At 46.0% G+C, this 21,250-nt stretch overlaps 2 protein-coding genes across 2 annotated transcripts in view; one reads left to right on the top strand and one right to left on the bottom strand.

The window, feature by feature from the left end:
* REDIC1 (regulator of DNA class I crossover intermediates 1) overlaps positions 1-2,476 on the bottom strand; it is a 48,359-nt gene extending 45,883 nt beyond the window's left edge. Inside the window, exon 1 of the mRNA XM_074984138.1 lies at positions 2,346-2,476. Coding sequence (XP_074840239.1) covers positions 2,346-2,368 — 23 coding nt within the window. The 5' untranslated portion in view covers positions 2,369-2,476. The remainder of the gene's footprint in view (positions 1-2,345) is intronic.
* Positions 2,477-12,963: 10,487 nt separating this feature from the next.
* Positions 12,964-21,250, top strand: part of ABCD2 (ATP binding cassette subfamily D member 2) — a 63,604-nt gene continuing 55,317 nt past the window's right edge. Inside the window, exons 1-2 of the mRNA XM_075016255.1 lie at positions 12,964-14,402; positions 15,854-16,034. Coding sequence (XP_074872356.1) covers positions 13,413-14,402; positions 15,854-16,034 — 1,171 coding nt within the window. The 5' untranslated portion in view covers positions 12,964-13,412. The remainder of the gene's footprint in view (positions 14,403-15,853; positions 16,035-21,250) is intronic.

The raw sequence follows: 21,250 nt of genomic DNA, 5'->3' as shown, positions 1-21,250 counted from the left end.
TTAATTAATTAACACACCATTGATTCTATGCCAGCTACTTTAAAATATAAAACAACATTAATATGACCTAAATATAAAATCAGAAAGATGAAGTTATAAAAATCTCAAATTTTCTTTTAAAACTTTAAAAAGTCTGAAGATTTACAATGAGTCCTGGACCATCAAATCTGAGCCATTTGGGTCTTTTCCACAATGACAATTTTAGGGAAATTGCACACCATTGCTCTAGTTATCACTGCAGCTCCACCAGAGCTCCCATTGAAGGGAGCTGTAGGGTAGAGTACCTGCCCTCATCTTGTCTTCCATATTTGCTTAAACAATGGGGGGAGATTTCCCTGAAACTCTCACTCAACTTTTATTTCATTCTTCCAAAATGCAATATGATTAAATGTATTTTATTACAGTAGTTCATAAAGAAGAGTGTTTATATGTGCTAGGCACTGCACAGATACAGCACAAGACTCCTGCTCCACACAAGTTACAACTTTAAATTTACAGCACAGATATTGGGCAGAACATACAATCAGAGTGAACAATGATGGCAGCAAATATCATGTTCCACTGTGTGCGTTGTGGGGAGGTTAAATGCTTTGTTACTAATAAGGGGGGATATGTGAAATGGGAAGGACAGGGGAGATGACAGCCAGCTTTGCAGTAAAGCTCAGGTTAAAAGCGAGGGGGTGAGTTGGGAGCAAACAGCCAAGAGAACAAAGTCCAGTCAAAACTGTGACTTAACATTTATGGTATATATTAGAGACAAAAGATTTGCCTGTCTATAACATATTTCAATGACCAAAACCCCATCCTACAGTGGAGGTTGATGTGGGCCTGTGTCTGGGCACAGAATCCCTTTGCCAGGTTCAGAACTAAATAGTTTAATTTTTGTTTCCACAACTGTTTTTATTCAAACAAACTTCTGAACCAAGAAAACTTTATCTCCTTCTGATAAGGAAACGGAGAGTAGTAAATAACCTAAAATCCCTTAGGCACATTTTGAAATTTTACCCTCATGCTATGATGGTGTGGTAGATAATCTTCTCAAGCATAACTAGAAAGTGAAAGAAAGGAAGTCCACTCAGAGCTGTTTTATCTTTCTCTTCTGTCTCAGAACCTAAACTGAGAGACAAAGGGAGGATTTACTAATATCTCTTCTGTCTCAGAACCTAAACTGAGAGACAAAGGGAGAATTTACTAATATTGGTTTGAGATTTGTCTACTTATTCAGACTGCTATAAGGCACAGTGCTCAGAGAAAGGAATTTCAGCATTATAGTGTTATCAAAATTGAAGGTAGTGTGAAACAATACACTGATGTGATGAATCCTGCACAGGTGGAAGAAAGAATTAGAAGACCTAATATTTTTCATGCCTAATTCTCATTCTAACAAAATTATTTTCTGTGAATTACTAGTGCATGCATCTTTGCTGTACAAATGTTAAATATTGTACTACTAAAAACTTTAGGGAAGTATTAACAAACTGAAATTAACTGCATTATTTGTATAAAAGCCTCCTGTAATGATTGTATCATGCTGCTGAACAAAATGGGTACTATTATGTCCGAAGAATACTTATTCCAATAAACACACTTATTTCATTCAAGCAGGCAAAGTAAATCCAGGTCAGATGACAATGCAGTAACAAGATTTTGTTATGGCCCCTTCACGCAGCCCCACTCTAGTCAATCTTGACAGAATGGGAGAAGATCCTTTACCCATGCCCTGCACTGCCCAAAGAAAAAGTAGGGAATAGGAGTATGTGGTGAAACCTCTTCTGAATGTCCCACGTTTCCCAGTTCTGGGGGAGAAGTCTGTGCACAGCACATAGATGGGGGAAACTAAGGCAGGGAGGCTCTTTCACACATACTGTCTCCATCAAGCCTGACGTGTCCAGTCTGGGAGTAGGGGAAATATATAGGCCCTATCACACAAGCACACACAGGTTGTTTGCACTGAGGGCTGTGTATGTGTGGGGGAGGGAGGTATGTAGATCCCTCACACAGTCCTATGCTGCCATGTCAGTGGGGTAGGCCCCATAACACACAGCTCTGTGCTGCCCTGTCAGTGGGGGAAGTGGGCAGGCCCATCATGACGCTTCAAGATGCCCTGTCAGTGGGGGGAGCAGGTAGGCCCATTGCTCACAGCTCCAGGCTGCCCTGTCAGGGGGAAGAGCAGGTGGGCCCCATTGCTCACAGCTCCAGGCTGCCCTGTCAGTGGGGGGGGAGCGGGTAGGCCCCATTGCATGCAGTGCCAGGCTGCCCACTCTGGGATGGAGGTTGAGGCCTCACACTATCTTGGGGCCTGTTTTTTTACCTTAACAACAAGGCCCTCAATGAGCTTCACTCACCGGGAGCCACCGACCCAGTTCATGGTCTGAGAGAATGAGTGCAGGGGCTTGCAGGGCTGCTGAGGAGGGTCTGACTCTCGCAAACAAGCACTCACAAGAGGCGGCTGGCCTGCAGACTGGCGGCAGCTGGGACCGAGCAGAGGTTCCTCTGTAATGACTGCTTGCTACCAGCAGGACCTCCTCCTCTTCCTGCTGGCAGAGTGGCAGCCAGCCAGCTTAGCCGACTCAGAAAGGAGGGGGTAAAAAAGTGGCAGCTGTCAAGTGCACCCACAGGAATGGACTGTCAAGGTTGGCCGGGGGGCAGAGGGTGAAGGAGGCTTCTGACAGGCTCTGAAACAGGCCAGGGCTAATGAATGTGCTGGGGCACAATGAGCACGAGTGGAAGGTCTGCTTCTGGGGTTCTGTCCTGTCCCCTGCCAACAAGCTACCAGCTTTCCTTCTACACAGGCTGCCCCTGGCCCACAAAAGCTTTTCCTAATCTCCAAATTGCCCCTGGTTTGTCACAGTGTTACCAGCTTTCGTGCTTGTATTGTGAATCAAGCAACATTTGGTGCTTTTCTTAAAGCCCACATCCTGCAGTCAAGTCATTTCATAAGCTTCTCAGCTTTCACAAACAGAAACAACTACATGCTTGACGGCATAACTTCTTACTGTACCCTGGGGATTCCCCCCAGCAACATTTCCTCTTTCTCCCTTTCCTCTGGACTCCCATTTAAATCATCTCAAAAGATGAGCCTAGCGTGTGTATGCTTACACAATTACCATTATGCCTCTGCCCAAGGCTTTCCCAAGGATGGCTGCTTATTGTGCTGTCTATACTAGCATTTTTCAAGACACTGCTGCACACAGCTGCTTGTCATCAGCACAGGGCCGCTTGTGGCAGTAACAGTGGCAAAGCTAATGCAGACTGAGCTTAGATCTAGGTAATGTGGTACTAAAACACCTTAGCCCTATCTACACCAGCACTTTCTTGGTTAAAGTGATGCTGTGTTGAGGTCTAATGGATCGTATAAGGGAAACCATTACATTGACTTTACACAAAGTACTGTCAAATGTACTGTGTAAACTAAAAAATAATGTATCTTTTCAATCTTAAACTGATTTCCATTATAGCAATCACAGATGTAACAACCGTAGATTAAAAAGTTTTCATACAAAAACATATCATTCGAGGGAGTCCCTCTAACAATCAGTCAGAAAAATTAAGTGGGAACATTTTGCATGCTTCTGCATTCTATTTCGTCTGCATCTCCACCCAGTACGAATATAATTTTTCTTGATTTATGGCTATTGGGTAGTTTCAGGCCTGATATAAGCAGACACAGCCTCACTGACTTAAATGGCGATTGTGTTTTATATGAGAGTTGAATTTGATTTTAGAGGTCTGATATTTTCTGTACTATGTTTGTTCTTCATTTTGTATGCAACACTTTCTGGCATTAGCTTGAGTCAAAGGCAAAAAAGCCCACAAGCATTTTCATTGTTTCATTTATGGGATCTGGTAGCTGCAAAAATTGTCATGAATGAAGTTTTAATTACGTAGTTGTCTTTTAGTGTGAAAAATATTGACCTCCCACTCCACGAATTGTTTGAGATCAAAACGAAAAGCACTTTCTAACAAGCATAAGAAATCATATTTATCTCAACTATAAACAAAGTAAAGTCAGTGAAGCAACAAACAACTGTGCATTTAGGGAAGAACCGTAGCATAGTGTACATGACCACACTGTATGGCTTTATTCCAGGTGTAGAACAGCTCTATAGGATTATTAACCCGGCTGCACAAGATCAGTAATTATGGGTGACAGCATGGTTGCTGTTAGTCTATGTCCGGGCAATGTCCCCTCCTGACCTGAAGTCTACTTGTCAGAGCTTAATGTAGTGAACTAGCACCAGGAATGAATGGGATCCAGGCTTTCTAATGTTTTCACTGTCAATATTGGAAAGCTTTTAGATAATGGGCTCAGGTATGGGATGATATCACACATACAAAGTAACAGAGAGGTAGTTGTGTTAGTCTGTACTCCAACAAAACAAAGCAGCAGAAATGTAGCATTCTAAAGACTAACAAAATGATTTATTTGGTGATGAGCTTTCGTGGAAGAGACCCACTTCTTCAGATCAATCTCATTTCCAACACAGACTGACATTGAAAGTACAGAGGACCCAAAAAAAAATTGCAGTTAAAAACTGACAAATCAAATAGGACTGAAGGAGGGAGGTAAGGGGTAGGAAGACATTAATTGTCCTGTCTGGCTGCGTCTACACTAGCAAATACATTCGAAATTAGGATCGGAAGACCGAGCTCTTTCAAAAGAACCCACGGAGCATCCACACTCACCCTTTTGAAAGTAACTTTGAAAGAACTCCCGCATTCTTTCAAAGTTGGTCCTCCATTCCCAGGATGGGAAGAACGCCCTCCTTCAAAAGATAATTTTGGAAGAGACCAAGTGTAGACGCTCCGCGGCCCGCTCATTCGAAAGAGGGACTCCTCCATGGCAGCGATCAGTTGGCAGGTGGCAGCACCGCTCACAGCACAGACGAAGCTCTGTGGTTCTAGCGTCCGGCCGCACTTAAGAGGATGCAGGCTCCCAGAAACCCTCAGGCAGGAAGCTGAGAGCGTGCAGCCAGCAGTGAGGCCACGCTGCTCTCCAGCTCACCAGCACCGCGACGGCCAGCCAGTCCCCCATACCACCCGGGCCCATGGCCAGCCACCCAGACCCCTGCCCACCCTAGGGGCCCTCCAAAGACAGTGGGGAGTCGTCCCAGGAGATGGGCCAGGCCCTGAAGCGTCGAGGCCCCTCCTGGACAGAGGCCAAGATCCAGGACCTCCTCTCCCTCTGGGAGGATGAGGAGGTCCTCCAACAAACAGGGGTCCGTCACCGCAATGAGGTCGCCTCCAGCAGCTGGCAAAGGGGCTGCTCTGCCGTGGCCATCCCACCCGCACACCGGACCAGGGCTGGTCAAAGATAAAAGAACTGCGGCACGGGTATTGCGGGGCCCAGGAGGCAGCTGGGCGGTCAGGGGCAGTCCCCACAAGCTGCCCCTACTACAAAGAGCTCCACCGTCTCATGGGGCCAAAGGAGGCCAGACCCCCCACCATCTTCCTTAACATGTCTGTCAGTGACACAGACGGCAAGCAGCACCCGGGGTCATTAGCCTGCACCAGGCGACCGCGGACAGCACGACAACTCGACCCCACCAGTGATGAAGAGGGCTTAAGCGAGGGGGCCCTTGTCATCGACCTCCCATCTGGGCCATCCAGCCGGGCCTCATCTGACCGTGCCTTGCCTGCCTTCCTGGAGGGACCCCCTAGGTAGGTAGCATGCACACCAGCCTCCCTAGTGCCCAGGGAGGGAGTGTCAGGTCCCACCTGGGGTGGCCACAGGCATCCCACACGGCCACCAGTCCAGGTGCATGTGGACCCTGGACAGCTGTGTTCCCTGGGCTCTCAGGGGGATGATACGTGGCACTCAGCACCACATAGATGGGACAGCATCAGGGGCTGCCCAGACTTGGAGGGAGATGGGAACAGGGTGGCGGGAGACGGGTTCCCAGCACCCCTGTAGGGCACCCAGGGACATGTACCTTGGGGGGTGCCAGGACACGGGGACCTGCACCTGGGACTAATGGCCCATTCCCCCCTCCCCTTCTGTCTCCACAGCTCCTGCAGCCAGTGGCTGGACCAGCCCCACTGTGGAGGGTGAGGGGGAGTGGCCCGCGTCCTGAGCAGGGACTGTGCGGGGTCGCCGCCGGGCCATCCACCGGTGCCACCAGGGCAGCGACGAGGAAGCGGGGGGACACTGCCCATACTGCAGCTTTGCAGGCCCTTACTGGCATGCTGTGGGAGTGGCTTGCCATGGAGCAGCAGGCCTGGGACTGGGTTGTGGTGGGCCACCTAGACCCAGCTGCTGCCGCATTGCAAGCCACTCCCACCCCCACTCTTACTGCCCCCACCCCACCATCCCTCATCCCCCTGTTGCTCAGTCCCCTGGTCAGCCTCCCCACCCCCAACCTCAACCACCTCCCCACCCCACCCCCTGCAGCAAACCCCCTCCCCATGAGCCCAACCTCTCTGCCCTTGTCCCAACCCACCTGCCCCATCTGCCCTGATGCAGCTGGCCCATATGTTGATGGCCAGAGCTGGCCAAGGTGAGGCCATTCCCCCCGCCTCCCACGCCTCCCAGGCCGACCCCAGGGAGCCCGCAGGGGCCCCTCCCCAGCAGCGCCCCTACCTCCCTGTGCCACCCACCCCAGCCCAGCCACAACGGTCCACCAAACCTGGCGGGGGGAGGGGTGGACGTGGGTGACGGGGATCCCATCCCTCAACTTCCATAAACAAATACGGCCTTCCGCCCTTACCTTCGGCTCTCCCAGGGCCCAGAGGGTGACCACGTGGGGGCTGCAACGCTCCTGTATATAGTTCTCCCCAGCCCCCCTTTCTGTGATACCCCTCCTTGTACATAGGCGGCAAAGCAGTAGTATCGGTTACATAAAGTGTTTATTTCGTGGTTCCATCTGGGTCCCCTGTGCATGTGTGGGGGAGGTGTGTGCATGCATGGGGGTGGGGTGGTTACTGTGGTTCCTCCTCAAAGGCCTGGCGCAGGGCCTCTCATAGCCGCACCCCGTCCCACTGGGCCTGGCGGCATGGGGCAGCAGGGGGCTGCTCATACCCACGCCCTGCCTCAATGGCCCACCTGTGCACGAATGGCTCGTGCTTTGCCTCCATGAGGTTGTGCAGGGCACGGCAGGCCCCAGCCACTGCTGGAACACTGGGGAGGTCAATCTCCAGCCTCGTGAGGAGGCATCTGAAGTGCCCTTTCAAGCGGCCAAATGCCCACTCCACCATGTTGCGGGCCTGGTTCAGCCGCTCATTAAAAACGTCCTGGCTGGGCTGTGTGTGTCCCATGCATGGCCTCATGAGCCACGCCTGCAGGGGGTAGGCCACGTCCACCACGATGCAGGGTGGCATTGTGGTGTCCCCAGTGGGGAGCTCCTGCTGGCGGATGAAGGTCCCCTTGGCCATGCGGCGGCCCAGTCCCGAGTTCTGGAACACCCTGGCATCATGGGCACGGCTGGACCAGCCCACACAGATGTCCTGGAACCGACCATTGGTGTTGACGATTGCCTGCAGGACCACAAAATGGTAGCCCTTACAGTTTATGAAAGCCCCGCCGCTGTGCTCTAGGGCTTGGATGGCGATGTGCATGCTGTCCAGGGCCCTGAAGCAGTTTGGGAAGCCCAACTCCTCGAAGCCCCGGATGGCATCGTCCAGGTCCCTGACACACACCAGCTGACGCAGGAGGACCCTGTTGGTGGCCTGGATGACCTGCAGGGAGCGGGAGGAAGATGCACTCATGAGCATGGGGTGGCATGTAGCGTGCCCCACCATCCCTGTCCCCTGCAGGGCAGGCCTCCCTGGGGCCCCTGTCCCAGTCCCTGTCCCATCCCCGGTGGGGGCTGCCCTGTGGTCCTCGATGGTGCCCCATGCCAGAGTGCCCCCCATCCCCTGGTCCCTGTATGCACATGGCTTACCTCATTGAGGACAGCCCCAGCAGTGACCCTGACCTCCCCGAACTGATGGCTGTCAGATTGGTGATTGTCCGGAGTGGCCGGTTTCCAGAGGGCAATGGCCATCCTCTTCTGGAGCGGGAGCGCTGGCCACATGCGGGTGTCCTGGTGCTGGAGGGCTGGGGTGAGCCATTGGCACAGCTCTAGGAATGTCCCCTTGGTCATCTGGAAGTTCTGTAGCCACCGGTTGTCCTCCAGCACCAGCCGGTCCCACCAGTCACTGCTTGTGGGGAAGCTCCACAGGTGGTGGATGCCCTGGGGGACCGGCTGGGGATGTTGTGCCCTCTGGATGACTTCCAGGAGGGTGGCTTCTAGGCTGGCTGCCTGCCCGTAGCCGCTGCTGCGTGGCGGCCAGGACCACAGCCAGTGCGCTGGCCATGGCCTCAATGGGGATGGGGGGTTGCTCGGGTTCCATGGGGGCCTGGGGTGCCTCCTCTGATCTCCTTGGTGTGTGAGCCTGGGGACAGGTGGCTGGCCCCCAACGTGTGCAGGCTGACTCATGGGATGGGGGGGGCCTTTAAGGGGACGGTGGCCTGTGGGCCCAGAAGGGCTCATCCGCCATGCAACCCTGCCTGCAGGACTTCATGCGCCTGTACTTTCGAAAGAGCGCCCTGCATAGTGTGGACACTCATTTTCGAAATTGCACGCCGGGACTTTCGAAAGAGTGGATCGCACCTTCGGTCTCTGTTTTTCTGTGTGGACGCTCCCTTCCAAAAGAACGGCTTTCGATGTTCTGTTTCGAAAGCCGTCCTTTCGAAAGGGGGCTGTAGTGTAGACGCGGCCTCTGAGATAATTGCAAGCATCAAAGAAAGGGAAGCAGTCCTTGTAATGTGCGAGATAATTGATGTCTCTGGTCATACCATGTGTTAATGTGTTGAATTTGAATATGAACGCCAACTCTTAAATTTCTTGCTGTAATCTGTTTTTAAATTCTTTATGCTCTAGGAAACAAATTCTCGGGTCTTTAACAGAATGGCCCACTCCACTGAAGTGTTCACTGATGGGCTTATGTGTATTGAGTTTCTTAATGTCTGCTCTTTGTCCATTTATTATTTGGCAAAGGTTTTGCCCAGTCTGTCCAATGTACACAGTGGCAGGGCATTGTTGAAACATAACAGCATGTCTAATGTTGCTGGAAGTGCACAAGAATGTGCCTTTGATCTTATAACTAACATGGTTAGGTCCAGTGATGGTATCCCCAGAATAAATATGTGGACAAAGTTGGCAGTGGGGCTTGTTGCAAGGAAAAGTTCCAGTATTAGTATTACTGTGGTGTAGCTGATGGTTGCTGGTGAGAATCTTTCTCAGGTTAGGAGGTTGTCTATAGGAAAGGACAGGCCTTCTGTAGTATAGGGTACTGATCCAGAATATGTTGTAGGTTTTTAATGATGCATTGCAGGGGGTTGAGTTGGGGGCTATAGGTGATGACAAGTGGTGTACTCTTGTGAATCTTCTTGGGCCTATCTTGAAGTAGCTGGTTTCTGGGAATTTGTCTGGCCCTGTCAATTTGGTTTTTTTACTTCTCCCGGTGGGTAATTCAGTTTTATAAATGCTTGGTGTAGGTCTTGTAGTTTGCTATCTGTCAGTAGCATGAAAGCAGATGCGATTGTATCTAAGGGCTTGACTATAAATGATGGATCATGTGGTCTGAGCTGCATGGAAGCTGGAGGCATGTAGCAAGTGTAGCAGTCAGTGGGTTTCCAGTAGAGAGTGGTGTTAATATGGCCATCAGTGATTTGTACTGGGGTGTCCAGGAAATGTATTTCTCACGTGGAATAGTCATGGCTGAGATTGATGGTAGGATGCAGGTTGTTAAAATCTCTGTGGAATTCTTCCAGAGTCTCTTTACCGTGGATCCAACTGATATAGATGTCATCAATGTAGCGTAAGTAAAGGAGGGGTTACAGGAGACCAGCGCTAAGGAATTGTTTTTCTAAATTAGCCATAAAAATGTTAGCACACTGTGGGGCCCTGCTATGTTGCTTTTTGTAAATGTGGTGGTGGTGGGAGGTGTTTGGAGCCCTGGTAAGCAGTAGCTGCCATTGCTCCCAGCCTGGGGCCCTGGGGAAGCAGCAGCTACCACCGCTCCCCGCCAAGGGCTCCGGGGAAGCGGCAGCTGGCTGGTGGTCCCTGTATGGGACCCTGAGGAAGCGGCGACTGCAGATGTTCTGACCCCAGAGCCCCAGGGAAGCTGCAGCAGCCACCAGTGCTCCCAGCACCGGGGAAGCAAGACCACTCGCGAATAACTGAATTCGCAAATGTGGCACTCGTGAATGGCGAGACCCTACTATATTAGATTTTCAGGAGCAACATGATGGTTGTAGACCACTTTGTTCTGTTTCCATCTTGGCCTTCAGAAGTCAGAAAAATAAGTATATGAATTTCTCTCATTGTTTTTCCATTCAGAATTTTAACTTAATTTTAATTTATTTATTTGAAACCACTTTTATCATTAAAAAGAAGTCAAACTAAAACACATGCGTACCTCTGGATCACTATGTATACATGATAAAAATTACAACAGTACTGCCTTTCCACCATCAATTCCTTTATTGGAATGCACTTTCTTGTGTGTGTTTTGTGTGGGTTTATTTTTTTTTGTTTTTTGTTTTCTTTTTTTTATAAAAATCAGTTAGTAGAAACTGGGTAGACCCATAGCTAGTAATCTAGACATTACTATGGCTTTGGTATCTAGTTCATCACTGTTGCCTGAGTAGTTTTATTACAAAGTGGTTGTCACTAGTCATAACCATTCCAAAAATTCTAACAACTAATGGTACATTTCACAAAAGATGTAGTTTGTATATAGGTTATACAGTGACAGCAAAAGATCAAAAATCTCTGAGCAGCACAAACAGAAAAAAAAGTGAGTAATTTGATTTTACAGTTCAGGCTTTTCTCATTTTCTCAAAAAAAACCCCCAAAACCAGAAACATTGCTTTTGTTGACCACAGTACAGTGTAGTCATAAGATTTTAGTTTCACTTTAATGTTCTCAGAGGCCTCCCATGAGGGTAAGTTTCAGTCTTTCAGACTCTGGTACAGCCAATAGTCAGCAGATATGAAGAAATGAAACATGGATCTATGAACTTTTTATTTAAAAAAAAATGGTGGGGTGTGGGAACACTGGAAGTAAGTGTGGTTTGGCAAACTGATTTTAAGAGAATGTTATCACTAATACAACAATATGCAATGGTCAAATAGAAATTGTGATTGTAAAAATGTGAGTGCCCAAACTGGGTGTTTTCTAAGTTAAAATGCCTAGTTCCTGTTTATCTTTTGAAATGTATGTTTTCTCTTTGTTTTACTGACAAAGCAATGACTGATACTATATGGTAAGTGCAGCTAAAAGGAATAGAATACAGCTATCATATTTCAATGAAATTGTTTTCTAAATTCTAATTTCTTATTTTGATTTGCATAGCAAAAAATATAAAAATACACACATTCAAGCCACTAGACACCCTTGACAATATGTAGAATTACAAATATTTTAATTTCATTGTTATTACATGCCCATCCATTTTACCCAGTCCCTACAATCAATGATTACACAAGGAAAAAACATTTCCTTCAATTCTTCTAGTAAAGAAGGCAGAAAAATAGCTCATTTGTTGGACCTTACTTTGTTTTGGGTTTGTTTGGGTGTGGGAGGGAGAGGGGGTGTTTCATGCTACAGCAATTGGTGCCTAATTGAGTTTATTCCCCAATTCCAACTACTTAATAAGGTGGTGGTTACTATTTGTGATCCATCCAGAATGAAATGCTCCCTAAATGTCATCTTTACATAAAAACTCTGTTTTAACAGTAATATGAGCCAATTCTACACTTCATAAGCTATTTCACAGAATAGTTAAGTCATGTGCCTTTCAGTGGCTTTAATGAATATTTCTGATGGAAGTTTATGATACTTACTTATATTAGTCTTTTGGTTATTTCTAATAATGTGTTTTCAACACTCTGATTTACTCTCTGCCACCAAATGGGGAAAGAACAATTGCATTTATAGCTATAGTGACTGCACTACTTCACTTTTTAAAATCTGCAGTATACGCAACTGCTCTCTCTTACATTTTTTCTCCTTCCTAGTTATAAAAATTATACTCTTAGGCCATGTCTACACTAGGCTAAGAAAGTCAACCACATATATACAATTTTAGCTACAGCAATGGCATAGCAAAAAATCAACCCATCTGCACTTAATTAACTTGGCTGTGTATATGGGGGAAGGTTGATGGGAGCATCTCTCTCATTCACTTCCCTTACTTCTCACATCTCACAAGGAGTACGGGGTCAACTGCAACCCCGAGGGGGTCGATCTCACAAGTCAACATCTACTAGATGTTTGAAACTGAACCCTAGAAGATTGACTGATAGTGTGTCAATGTTTCAGGAGAATGTAGACCTACCCTTACTAAACAATATGTTGTGAAATAAAGAGGAAGGGGTGAAAATGCAGCTGGGAGAACAAGGAAAATAAAATGAAACATTTGTATTGTCATTTTTGACATGTTATAGCTGCTAATGATGATTTCACTAACAGAAATTCCAATCTCTTTCAGGGAAGGAGCCACATACAATGCATTATATGTAGCAGTGCAGCAGCACAATACAAGGCCAGGAATATTTCCAGTTTATTATTTTTCAAAATATTCCCAGAGGGGCCCACCTGATCCTTCACATTGTCCCCTCAGCCTACTTCGATTTTGAATGCAAAACCTGCAACTAATTACAGTCCCTGGCATGGGGACTATTCTTTCTCTCCACCCTCGTCCCCTGCTTTCATTCTGAATTAACTGCAAACCTAGGCCCATGCATGCAGGTCTTACTGGAGCCAGAGTCTCATTTAGATTAAAGCGTTGCGAGTTTTGGTTGGACGCATTCCGGCAGATTAATCACAGGTTATAATCTGTAATTAATCTTGAATTCCGGACGACTTCAGGCCAATCCTGAGGGTTGCAAGTCTATTTCCAGGGAGGTAATTAAGTGGCCTTATGAGCTTTTTCTCTCTTTCCCAACTCCAGAGTTTGCCCGGGTTATGCAGCTTCCGCCCCCTCCTCCAGGTCAGAGCCCCTTCGGCTGCTCTCCCTGGAAGTACACCCAGAAGCCATACACTTGCCAAATCAACAGAGCCCGGGGGTCTCTTCCCCGCTCCGGCGTGACCCGGGCAGCGCCTGGCTGCAGAGGCAGAGCGCTGGCACTCCCCACGCGAAAGCCCAGCCGCAGCCCGGTTCCGGGCTCCGGGTTCACAGCGCGCAGCGCTGCGAAGACTCCGAAGCCTCGTCAGAGCCAATGAGCGTGTAGCGGGGGCGGAGCCGGCGGCGGATGACAGCGTGCACCGCCTACCGGCTCACTGACGGGAACCTTCCTCCCGGGGTAGCCGGCGTCTTTTCGCCTCTGTCCCTAGCAGGCAGGCCGGCGGGGAGGGCGCCGCGGCGGGGCACGGGGCGCGCCCGGGCTCCATGAGCGGCTTTCCTCGGCGGCGTTTCTCTTGGGCATGGCCCAGCTCCGGGGTATGCCCGCTGCGCCTCGGTGCCTGCGGCTGTGCGACATGACCCAGCTGCTGCGTGCCGCAGCCGGGCGAGCGAAGTGGACCAAAGCCAGCGCGGCCAAGAGGGCGGCGTGCCTGCTGGCTGCGGCGTACGGGCTGAAAATCCTCTACCCCGTCCTCCGCAAGCGCCTGCCGCAGGCAGCCTGCGGAAAGGGCTTGCAGGCTGCCTGCCGGGCGGGCGGGGGCGAGGCGCCGCTGCCGGACAGCCGGATCCGGGGCAGAGCCTCCCCGGCAGTGGATGCGGAATTCTTCAGGCAGCTGCTGGAGCTTCGCAAGATCATCTTCCCCAAGCTGCTGAGCGCCGAGTCCGTCTGGCTCTGCCTGCACTCCGTGGCGCTGGTCTCCCGGACCTTCCTCTCCATCTACGTGGCTGGGCTGGATGGGAAGATCGTCAAGAGCATCGTGGAGAAGCAGCCCAGGACCTTTGCCCTCAAATTAATGAAGTGGCTCATGATTGCCATCCCTGCCACTTTCGTCAACAGCGCCATTCGGTACCTGGAGTGCAAGCTGGCTCTAGCCTTCCGCACCCGCCTGGTAGATCATGCCTATGAGACCTACTTTGCCAACCAGACTTACTACAAGGTGATCAATATGGATGGGAGGCTGGCAAACCCGGACCAGTCCCTGACCGAGGACCTCATGATGTTCTCCCAGTCGGTGGCACACCTGTACTCCAACTTGACCAAGCCCATCCTGGATGTTGTGTTGACATCCTACAGTCTTATCCAGACTGCCCGGTCCAGGGGAGCGAGCCCCCTTGGGCCTACCCTGCTGGCAGGGCTTGTGGTGTATGCCACAGCAAGAGTGCTCAAAGCCTGCTCACCCAAATTTGGCAAGCTGGTCGCAGAGGAAGCTCACAGAAAAGGCTATCTGCGATATGTCCATTCCCGGATTATAGCCAATGTGGAAGAGATCGCATTTTACAGAGGACACAAGGTAAAATGGAAATAAAGCCAAGGACTAAAATCTGTGATGGTCCAGAACTGTTGCTGGATTATTAGATGTGATCTAGGTAATAATGCTGTTCATGTGCCTTCATCCTCTCCTCCTTGAGAGGTTTCAATTCGTCTGATTCCTAAACCTGGTTATCATATATGCTCTTCCAACCTGTATGGAGAGAAACAGTCATATAGAGTATTCCCTGTTCTATTTTTCTCTTAAAGTATTCCTACTTCAGAGAGGAATCACATTTCTTTGGTAAACTTTAATTTCCCCTTTCTGTGTCCTTTCCCAAAACTCTCAACTTTTAAAGGTTCTATTTTTCCCATAGTTTATTACCTGAGGATGTTTAATGATACAGAAATACTGTTCCTCTAAGTTTAAAAATCAGTAATGCAGTAATCTAGAAGAAAGCTTTGCTATAGTTTTTGCTACAGCATTTGGTGTTGTCTTGTACAGCTGAGAAAAGTAGCAGTCACTACAGTCCTAAAGTTGCTGAAGTTCATTATAGTATTTAAACTATCAGTTACATAAAAGTAACACAATTTAAAAATTGGCATATTGAAGAATTTTTCAAAATATTAATTTTGACTAATGTGTTTTAAATAGCCTTTGAAAACATTTTTACACATGAAAAAGAAAATAGTGTGAAATTTTATTACCCTTTCAGTCAAAAATATGAATGTCAACATACACTTCTTATTTTATAGGAGCAATGAGAACCAAAAATTGTCTACAGCACTGTGTTAACTTCACCTAATTAAAGATTTCAAATTCAACCCTTTTTTCTTCCTATTCCCCTTTTACTGTTGGCTTAAATTACTGCATTATATAATACTGATTTTTTTCACTGTTCTTGACTGATTTCCTTGGTGTATGTTATCACTTCCTCTTGGCACGTTGCTGAGAGACATGAAATGCCAATTTGAGATCGCAGTTTTGCAGGTCTGCTCAGGCAAAACTCTCACTCGAATAAAATGGAGTCTTGCAGTCTGGAGACCCCAAAAGTTGTCTGATTCATGAGGTTTCACTTTTGATTTACTGGTGTATTCTCAAAATCCGCTGCATTAAGCACACAGATATAGTTTTACTTCAATGGTAAGGCACAGCTGTTATCACTCCCTTATATTTTGCTCTTGCAGTGTGAGGCCAGTGTAAAACAGCCAGAGTGGGGGTAGAAGTGCATTGATATGAATTACAATCAGGTTCAGTGAGTTCCGTGAGCTATGCTTGTTTATGCTGAGAATGTGACCCTTTGTATAAACAGGCTCCTGTCCAGCTTACTGTACTGATTGCATGAAACAGTGAAGAATTCAAATCTGAACACAGATCATTTGATTGTATAATACGTGTGTGTGTGTGTGTGTGTGTGTGTGTGTGTATTGTACTATATGTATATCAATATTTACTATACTGTGAGAGTACTTACTTTTTTTTTTAACCTATAGGTAGAAATGAAACAACTACAGAAAAGTTACAAGGCTTTGGCAGACCAAATGAACCTCATATTATCCAAACGTTTATGGTATATTATGATAGAGCAGTTCCTGATGAAGTATGTTTGGAGTAGCTGTGGTTTGATTATGGTGGCTGTACCTATCATCACAGCAACTGGATTTGCAGATGGAGGTAATAAGACTCTTACTTATTTCATGTGTTTGTTTAAGAATATGACCGCAGAAGAGCAGTCATGTAAGGAGACCACATTTTATTTTAATACCATTTATAGTTGCCATACTGTAATATTCAAACCCCATGTGTACCACATCTTTGTGTTGATCCTGGCATGAGTAAAACTTCACAAACAAGCCACTTGAAGAAATATCAGTAATAAAAACATATCTTTTGAAGTTAAATCTGATTAACATAATAAGTTTATATGATAACTAAGGTGCCAAGGTCAATTAAGGATAAACATTTTGTATAAATATCACTCTAAGCATTTACTGTCTTTTTTGGTGAATGGAGGCAGTCTCACAAGCTTTAAAATAAAATCTTATTTGTAATATGCCAAGTGCTCATTTCGTCCCAAGTGCCCTCACGCCCCACTGAAGGTGCATCAGTTCTCAGAATGTCTGCTGCTATCCTACTAAATACTAGTCATCTATTTAAGCTATTCATGTGCCTGTTTTTTTTTCCCTGTGGCATTTGCATATTTGCTTAATTAATACTATTTTGTGTTGACCTGTGTAAGAATTAACATTGCCTCTCACCTGAAATAGAGTACAGAAACAGAAATGAAGCTCAAGTTACAGGCTTGTGTGACATCACTGAAGATCATATTCAGGTCTTCCAGCAATGTGAGTGAAGTGAGGCCCTGATTGTAAAGTTATTTCAAATGTTTCTAAAAACTGGAAAAATGCAACTTGAGGAATATGTTAAATTAGGAATTAGTGACAAGCAAAATATATATATTGCAGTTTACATGTGTAACTCTCTTTGTAATTTGAGATTATATACTACCTTCAGTAGGAAGGAATATTCAAAGAAAGGTATTCTGTGATTAGAAGTTTGTTTAACATTTTAAGATACTACATATTGGACCTTATAAACTCTAAGGATAAGTCTAGCAATACCTAAGCTAAATAAATTGATGGAGGAAAACCTGGCTTTGAAGTCGACTCAACAAATGTCCACATATATGATTGGAATCCTAACGAGTCTTAAAAAGCAATGAAATTCAACATGCAAACATCCTCACAAGCTTTATAATGAAAAGATCAGTTTTAAATCCAGCACATTTAACAACATACTATGGATTGTTTTCAGAACAGGTGAAGTTTGTGTCTGTTTTCTGAATTTGATAAGGAATTTGGCAATCATATTCTCAACGTAGAAGTTTATGCAGGCCATCTCTACATTACCTGGAAAATCGAGCTGCTCAGGGTCAACCCTTCTGGGAACCCCCCACTACTCCTCACTATAGTGAGGAGTAAGGGAGGTTGATGGGAGAAACTCTCCTGTTGACCTTCCTCAGTGAGGAAGTCTTGGTAAGTCGATTTCAGATAAGTCAATTCTAGCTATGCAATTGCCATAGCTAGAATTGTCTATCTGCAATTGACTTACCTGCCTAGTGTAGATCAAGCTGCAGATCCATATTACACAGAGCAACCAGTGAAGGATAATAGAACTCTAGTACTTTAGCAACAGAACTGAGGTTAACCAACCTAATTTACCTTCAGCTAAAGTAGAAATAACTCCTCCATGAAGCCACTGAGAGCTCCATGCCAGTCCCAAGCATGGATGAAGGAGGAGGGTTGGTCAGATGTGTGTCAATGCACTGACTGTCAAACAACAATATGAGTGAAATCTGATTCCAGTACAATCAAATGTTAAAAGATGCCAGCTCAGAAGTCGCCCAGATAAACAAGGTCCGTGATACCAATTGAATGATGGGAGTTGGGTCGATAAGTTGGCTACTGAAAGAAAATTAGACGTAACACATATGCTATCCATTGGAACAGGGAACGTCCGAACACTGTGGGCAACTGGAAAATTAGAGCTGCTTCGGAAGGAAATGTAGAGATATGTATGTGATATACTTGGACTGGCAGATATGCGTTGGATGGGATCAGGAGAGATATGGGGTTGCGAAGTCATTTGGTCAGGAAATGAAACGAAGTATGAAGCAGGAGTTGAATTCCTTCTCAGCAAAACAGCTAAAAGAGCATTATTAGGATACAAACCGGTGAGTGCAAGAATGATGGTCGCATGACTCGAAGCAAAACCGTTCAACATCTCAGTCATTCAGGTGTATGCACCCACGTGGGACAGTACAGAAGAAGAGATTGAGCTGTTTTATAAAGACTTGACAAAGACGGTGGAGGAGATACCAAAGAAAAATGTGTTGATCATCAGAGGAGATTGGAATGCAAAAGTTGGAACAGATAATGAAGGTTGGGAGAGAGTCATGGGAAGGTTTGGGTATGGAGAAAGAAACGAACAAGGCGAGAAACGGTTAGAGTTTGTTACAGAGCATGAGATGGTGATTTGCAACATGAGATTCCAACAAAAGGACTGTAGGAAGTGGACACGGCGATCGAATGACGGGAAGTCCAAGAACATGATAGATATGACTTTGATAAGAAGAAGATGGATAACATCAGTACGGCAGTGCCGAACTTTCCAAGGAGCGGATCTAGACTCAGACCACAGCCTAGTGATCACAAACATCAAGATAAAACTCAAAAGAAAATGTAAGACGCAGTTTAAGAAAAGAAGAGAGGTGGCGAGGCTATGTGAGGAAGAAACAGGGAATGCATACAGAACAGCTCTCAAAGAGAAGATTAGGAATATCGCCACAAAAAAAGACCTAGATAGGAGAGTCACAGGGATAGCCATCGCTATAGAAGAGGCAATTGAGCAGACTCTTCCAGAAGAAGGAAAGATCAATAAGAAGTGGATTACCCAGAAGACACTGAAGTTGGTTCAAGATAAAAGAGCATTGAAGATCAGAAGAGATGTTTCTGAGATGGCAGAACAGCAATATAGTATGAAATGCAATGAGGCAAGGAAAGCAGCCAGAAAGAGTAAGGAGAAATGGTTAGAGGAGCAATGTGAAGATATTGAGAGGTATTACAGCGAATGTAAGACCAGGGTGGTGTAGAAGACAATTTGGAATATTAATAGCAAATGGCAACCAAAGCAGATGGCGATCAAAGATGAGAATGAAGAAGTGCTCATGAACAGAGAGAAGATATTGCACAGATCTATACAAAGCCCAGTTGGACCTGAGTGTCTCAGAGAGACCGATTGAAGAATTGAAAGAGGTATCTCCCTTGAGCATTGAAAGCAAGATCTATATTTCAAAGGAGGAAGTAGAAAAAGCAGTGAAACGACTAAAGAACAACAAGAGCCCTGGAAATGATAAGATCACGGGAGAGATGATCAAATATGGCGGAGAAAGCAAGATTCAGGAAGTACACAGACTATGTAATATAGCATGGAAAGAAGGGAAGGCACCTAAGGAATGGACAAGATCTGTGCTCGTGACAATACCCAAGAAAGGAAGTACATTGGAGTGCAAGAACTACAGAATGATTGCCATAACGAGTCATCTAGGTAAGGTGCTGATGATGATACTGACTGAGAGATTAAGATCGCAGGTAGAAGAACTTATAGCAGATCAGCAAGCAGGGTTCAGAAAAGATAGAAATACCGTACAGCAGATATTGGCACTAAGACTGATAGTGGAGAAAGCTCGACAAAAGAACAAAAACGTATGCACTTGCTTCGTCGATTTTTTTTCAAAAGGCATTTGACAGTATAGAGCAGAAAGTGACTTGGGCGGTGTTGGAGTCATGTGGAGTGGATAGCAGACTAATACGGTTGTTGAAAGATATCAATGATAATGCAGAGGCAGCAGTGAGAACATGCGGGGAGTTGGGAAGTTGGTTTAAAACAAGCAGAGGTACGAGATGAGGTCCAATATCGCCAAGTATCTTCATTGCCCATCTGGAGAGAGCGAGGGACAAGATCCAGGAAGAGGTAGAAGGGATATCTGTGCATGGGAAAAGACTGAACAACTTGAGGTTCAAGGATGATATAATTATCATTGAAGAAGATGAGGAGAAGCTAGCGAAAATGTTGCAGATGTTAAATGAAGAAGGGAAGCAGTACGGACCCATTATGAACATCGATAAAACAAAACCAATGGTATTTGGAGATAAGAAAATAGGAAGGAAGATCAGTGTGGATGGTATTGAACTAGAAAATGTAGAGAAGCTCACATATCTGGGGAGCAACATAACATATGATCTAGACTGTAAGAAGGAAATAGAAACTAGAATAGCAAAAGCAAGAGTGAGTTTGAAGGCGATGGATAAGATCTGGAAAAGAGAATTAGCTTAAGAATGAAGCTGGGCGTCTTGAAAATGTGTGTATTCAGCAGCATGTTGTACGGATGTGAGACATGGGTGATAACGGAAGATTCGAAAGGAAGAATATTGGCATTCAAAAGGAGTTGTTATAGAAAGATTCTGAGAATAGGATAGATGCAGAAGGTCACCAATGAGGAATTATATAGAAAGATACAGCCGAAAGAGAACCTGCTGCAGAAGGTTATAAAACGGAAGCTACAACTATTTGGACGTATTTGCAGAATGAACAACGAATGAAAAATCAAGACCCTAGTATTTGGCATAATGGATGGTTCAAATAGGAGAGGCAAATCCCACAGAGAATGGATAGATGATGTAGTAGATTGGTGCAGAGCTAGTCTACAGAAACTAAGCCACTCTGCACTGGATAGGGAGAGATGGAAGGAAATAGTGAGAGAGGCATCAGACACCAAAGGCGGTGAGCCCATGGTTATTGATGGTGGTGGTGGTGGTAAAATAGAAATAAGTGCAGATCTCCAATATCCCTTAACTGATAGAGATTATTTAACCACAGCATTTAAGTATCTTTTCCCTACCCCTTCACCTGGGAATCAGAAACAGGTTAGGAGTCCTTCAAAGAGAGAGGGAGCCTCTGTAGAGGAAAGGAGCAGTATTTCACCTCTGTTAACCCTACTGTGAGTAACTTTCACTGACATCCAGGAATGGACGTCTAACAAATATGTTTAAAATATAGGCAGAGCAGCAGGTCAGAAAAATAAATCTGTCTTCTCTATGTCAGTGATACCTGTCTCATAATAGCGAAGATATTTGCTAGGAGGAATGTGTAAAAATATTACAGCAAAGAACTTGAGATATTCTACAGACCAGAGACACGATTGGAAATGCATTATTAATGATGACAAATTGACCCCATCATGTGGTAAGAAGTAAAGTGGGTATGCTAAAAATCCAGCAAGCACAGCTCACTGCTGAAAGTAATTTAGTTGGAGAAGTAGTAATGTACGC

This window comes from Carettochelys insculpta, chromosome 1 (assembly GCF_033958435.1).
Source record: "Carettochelys insculpta isolate YL-2023 chromosome 1, ASM3395843v1, whole genome shotgun sequence".
NCBI lineage: Eukaryota > Metazoa > Chordata > Testudines > Carettochelyidae > Carettochelys > Carettochelys insculpta.
This window is presented reverse-complemented; position numbering and strand designations above follow the sequence as displayed.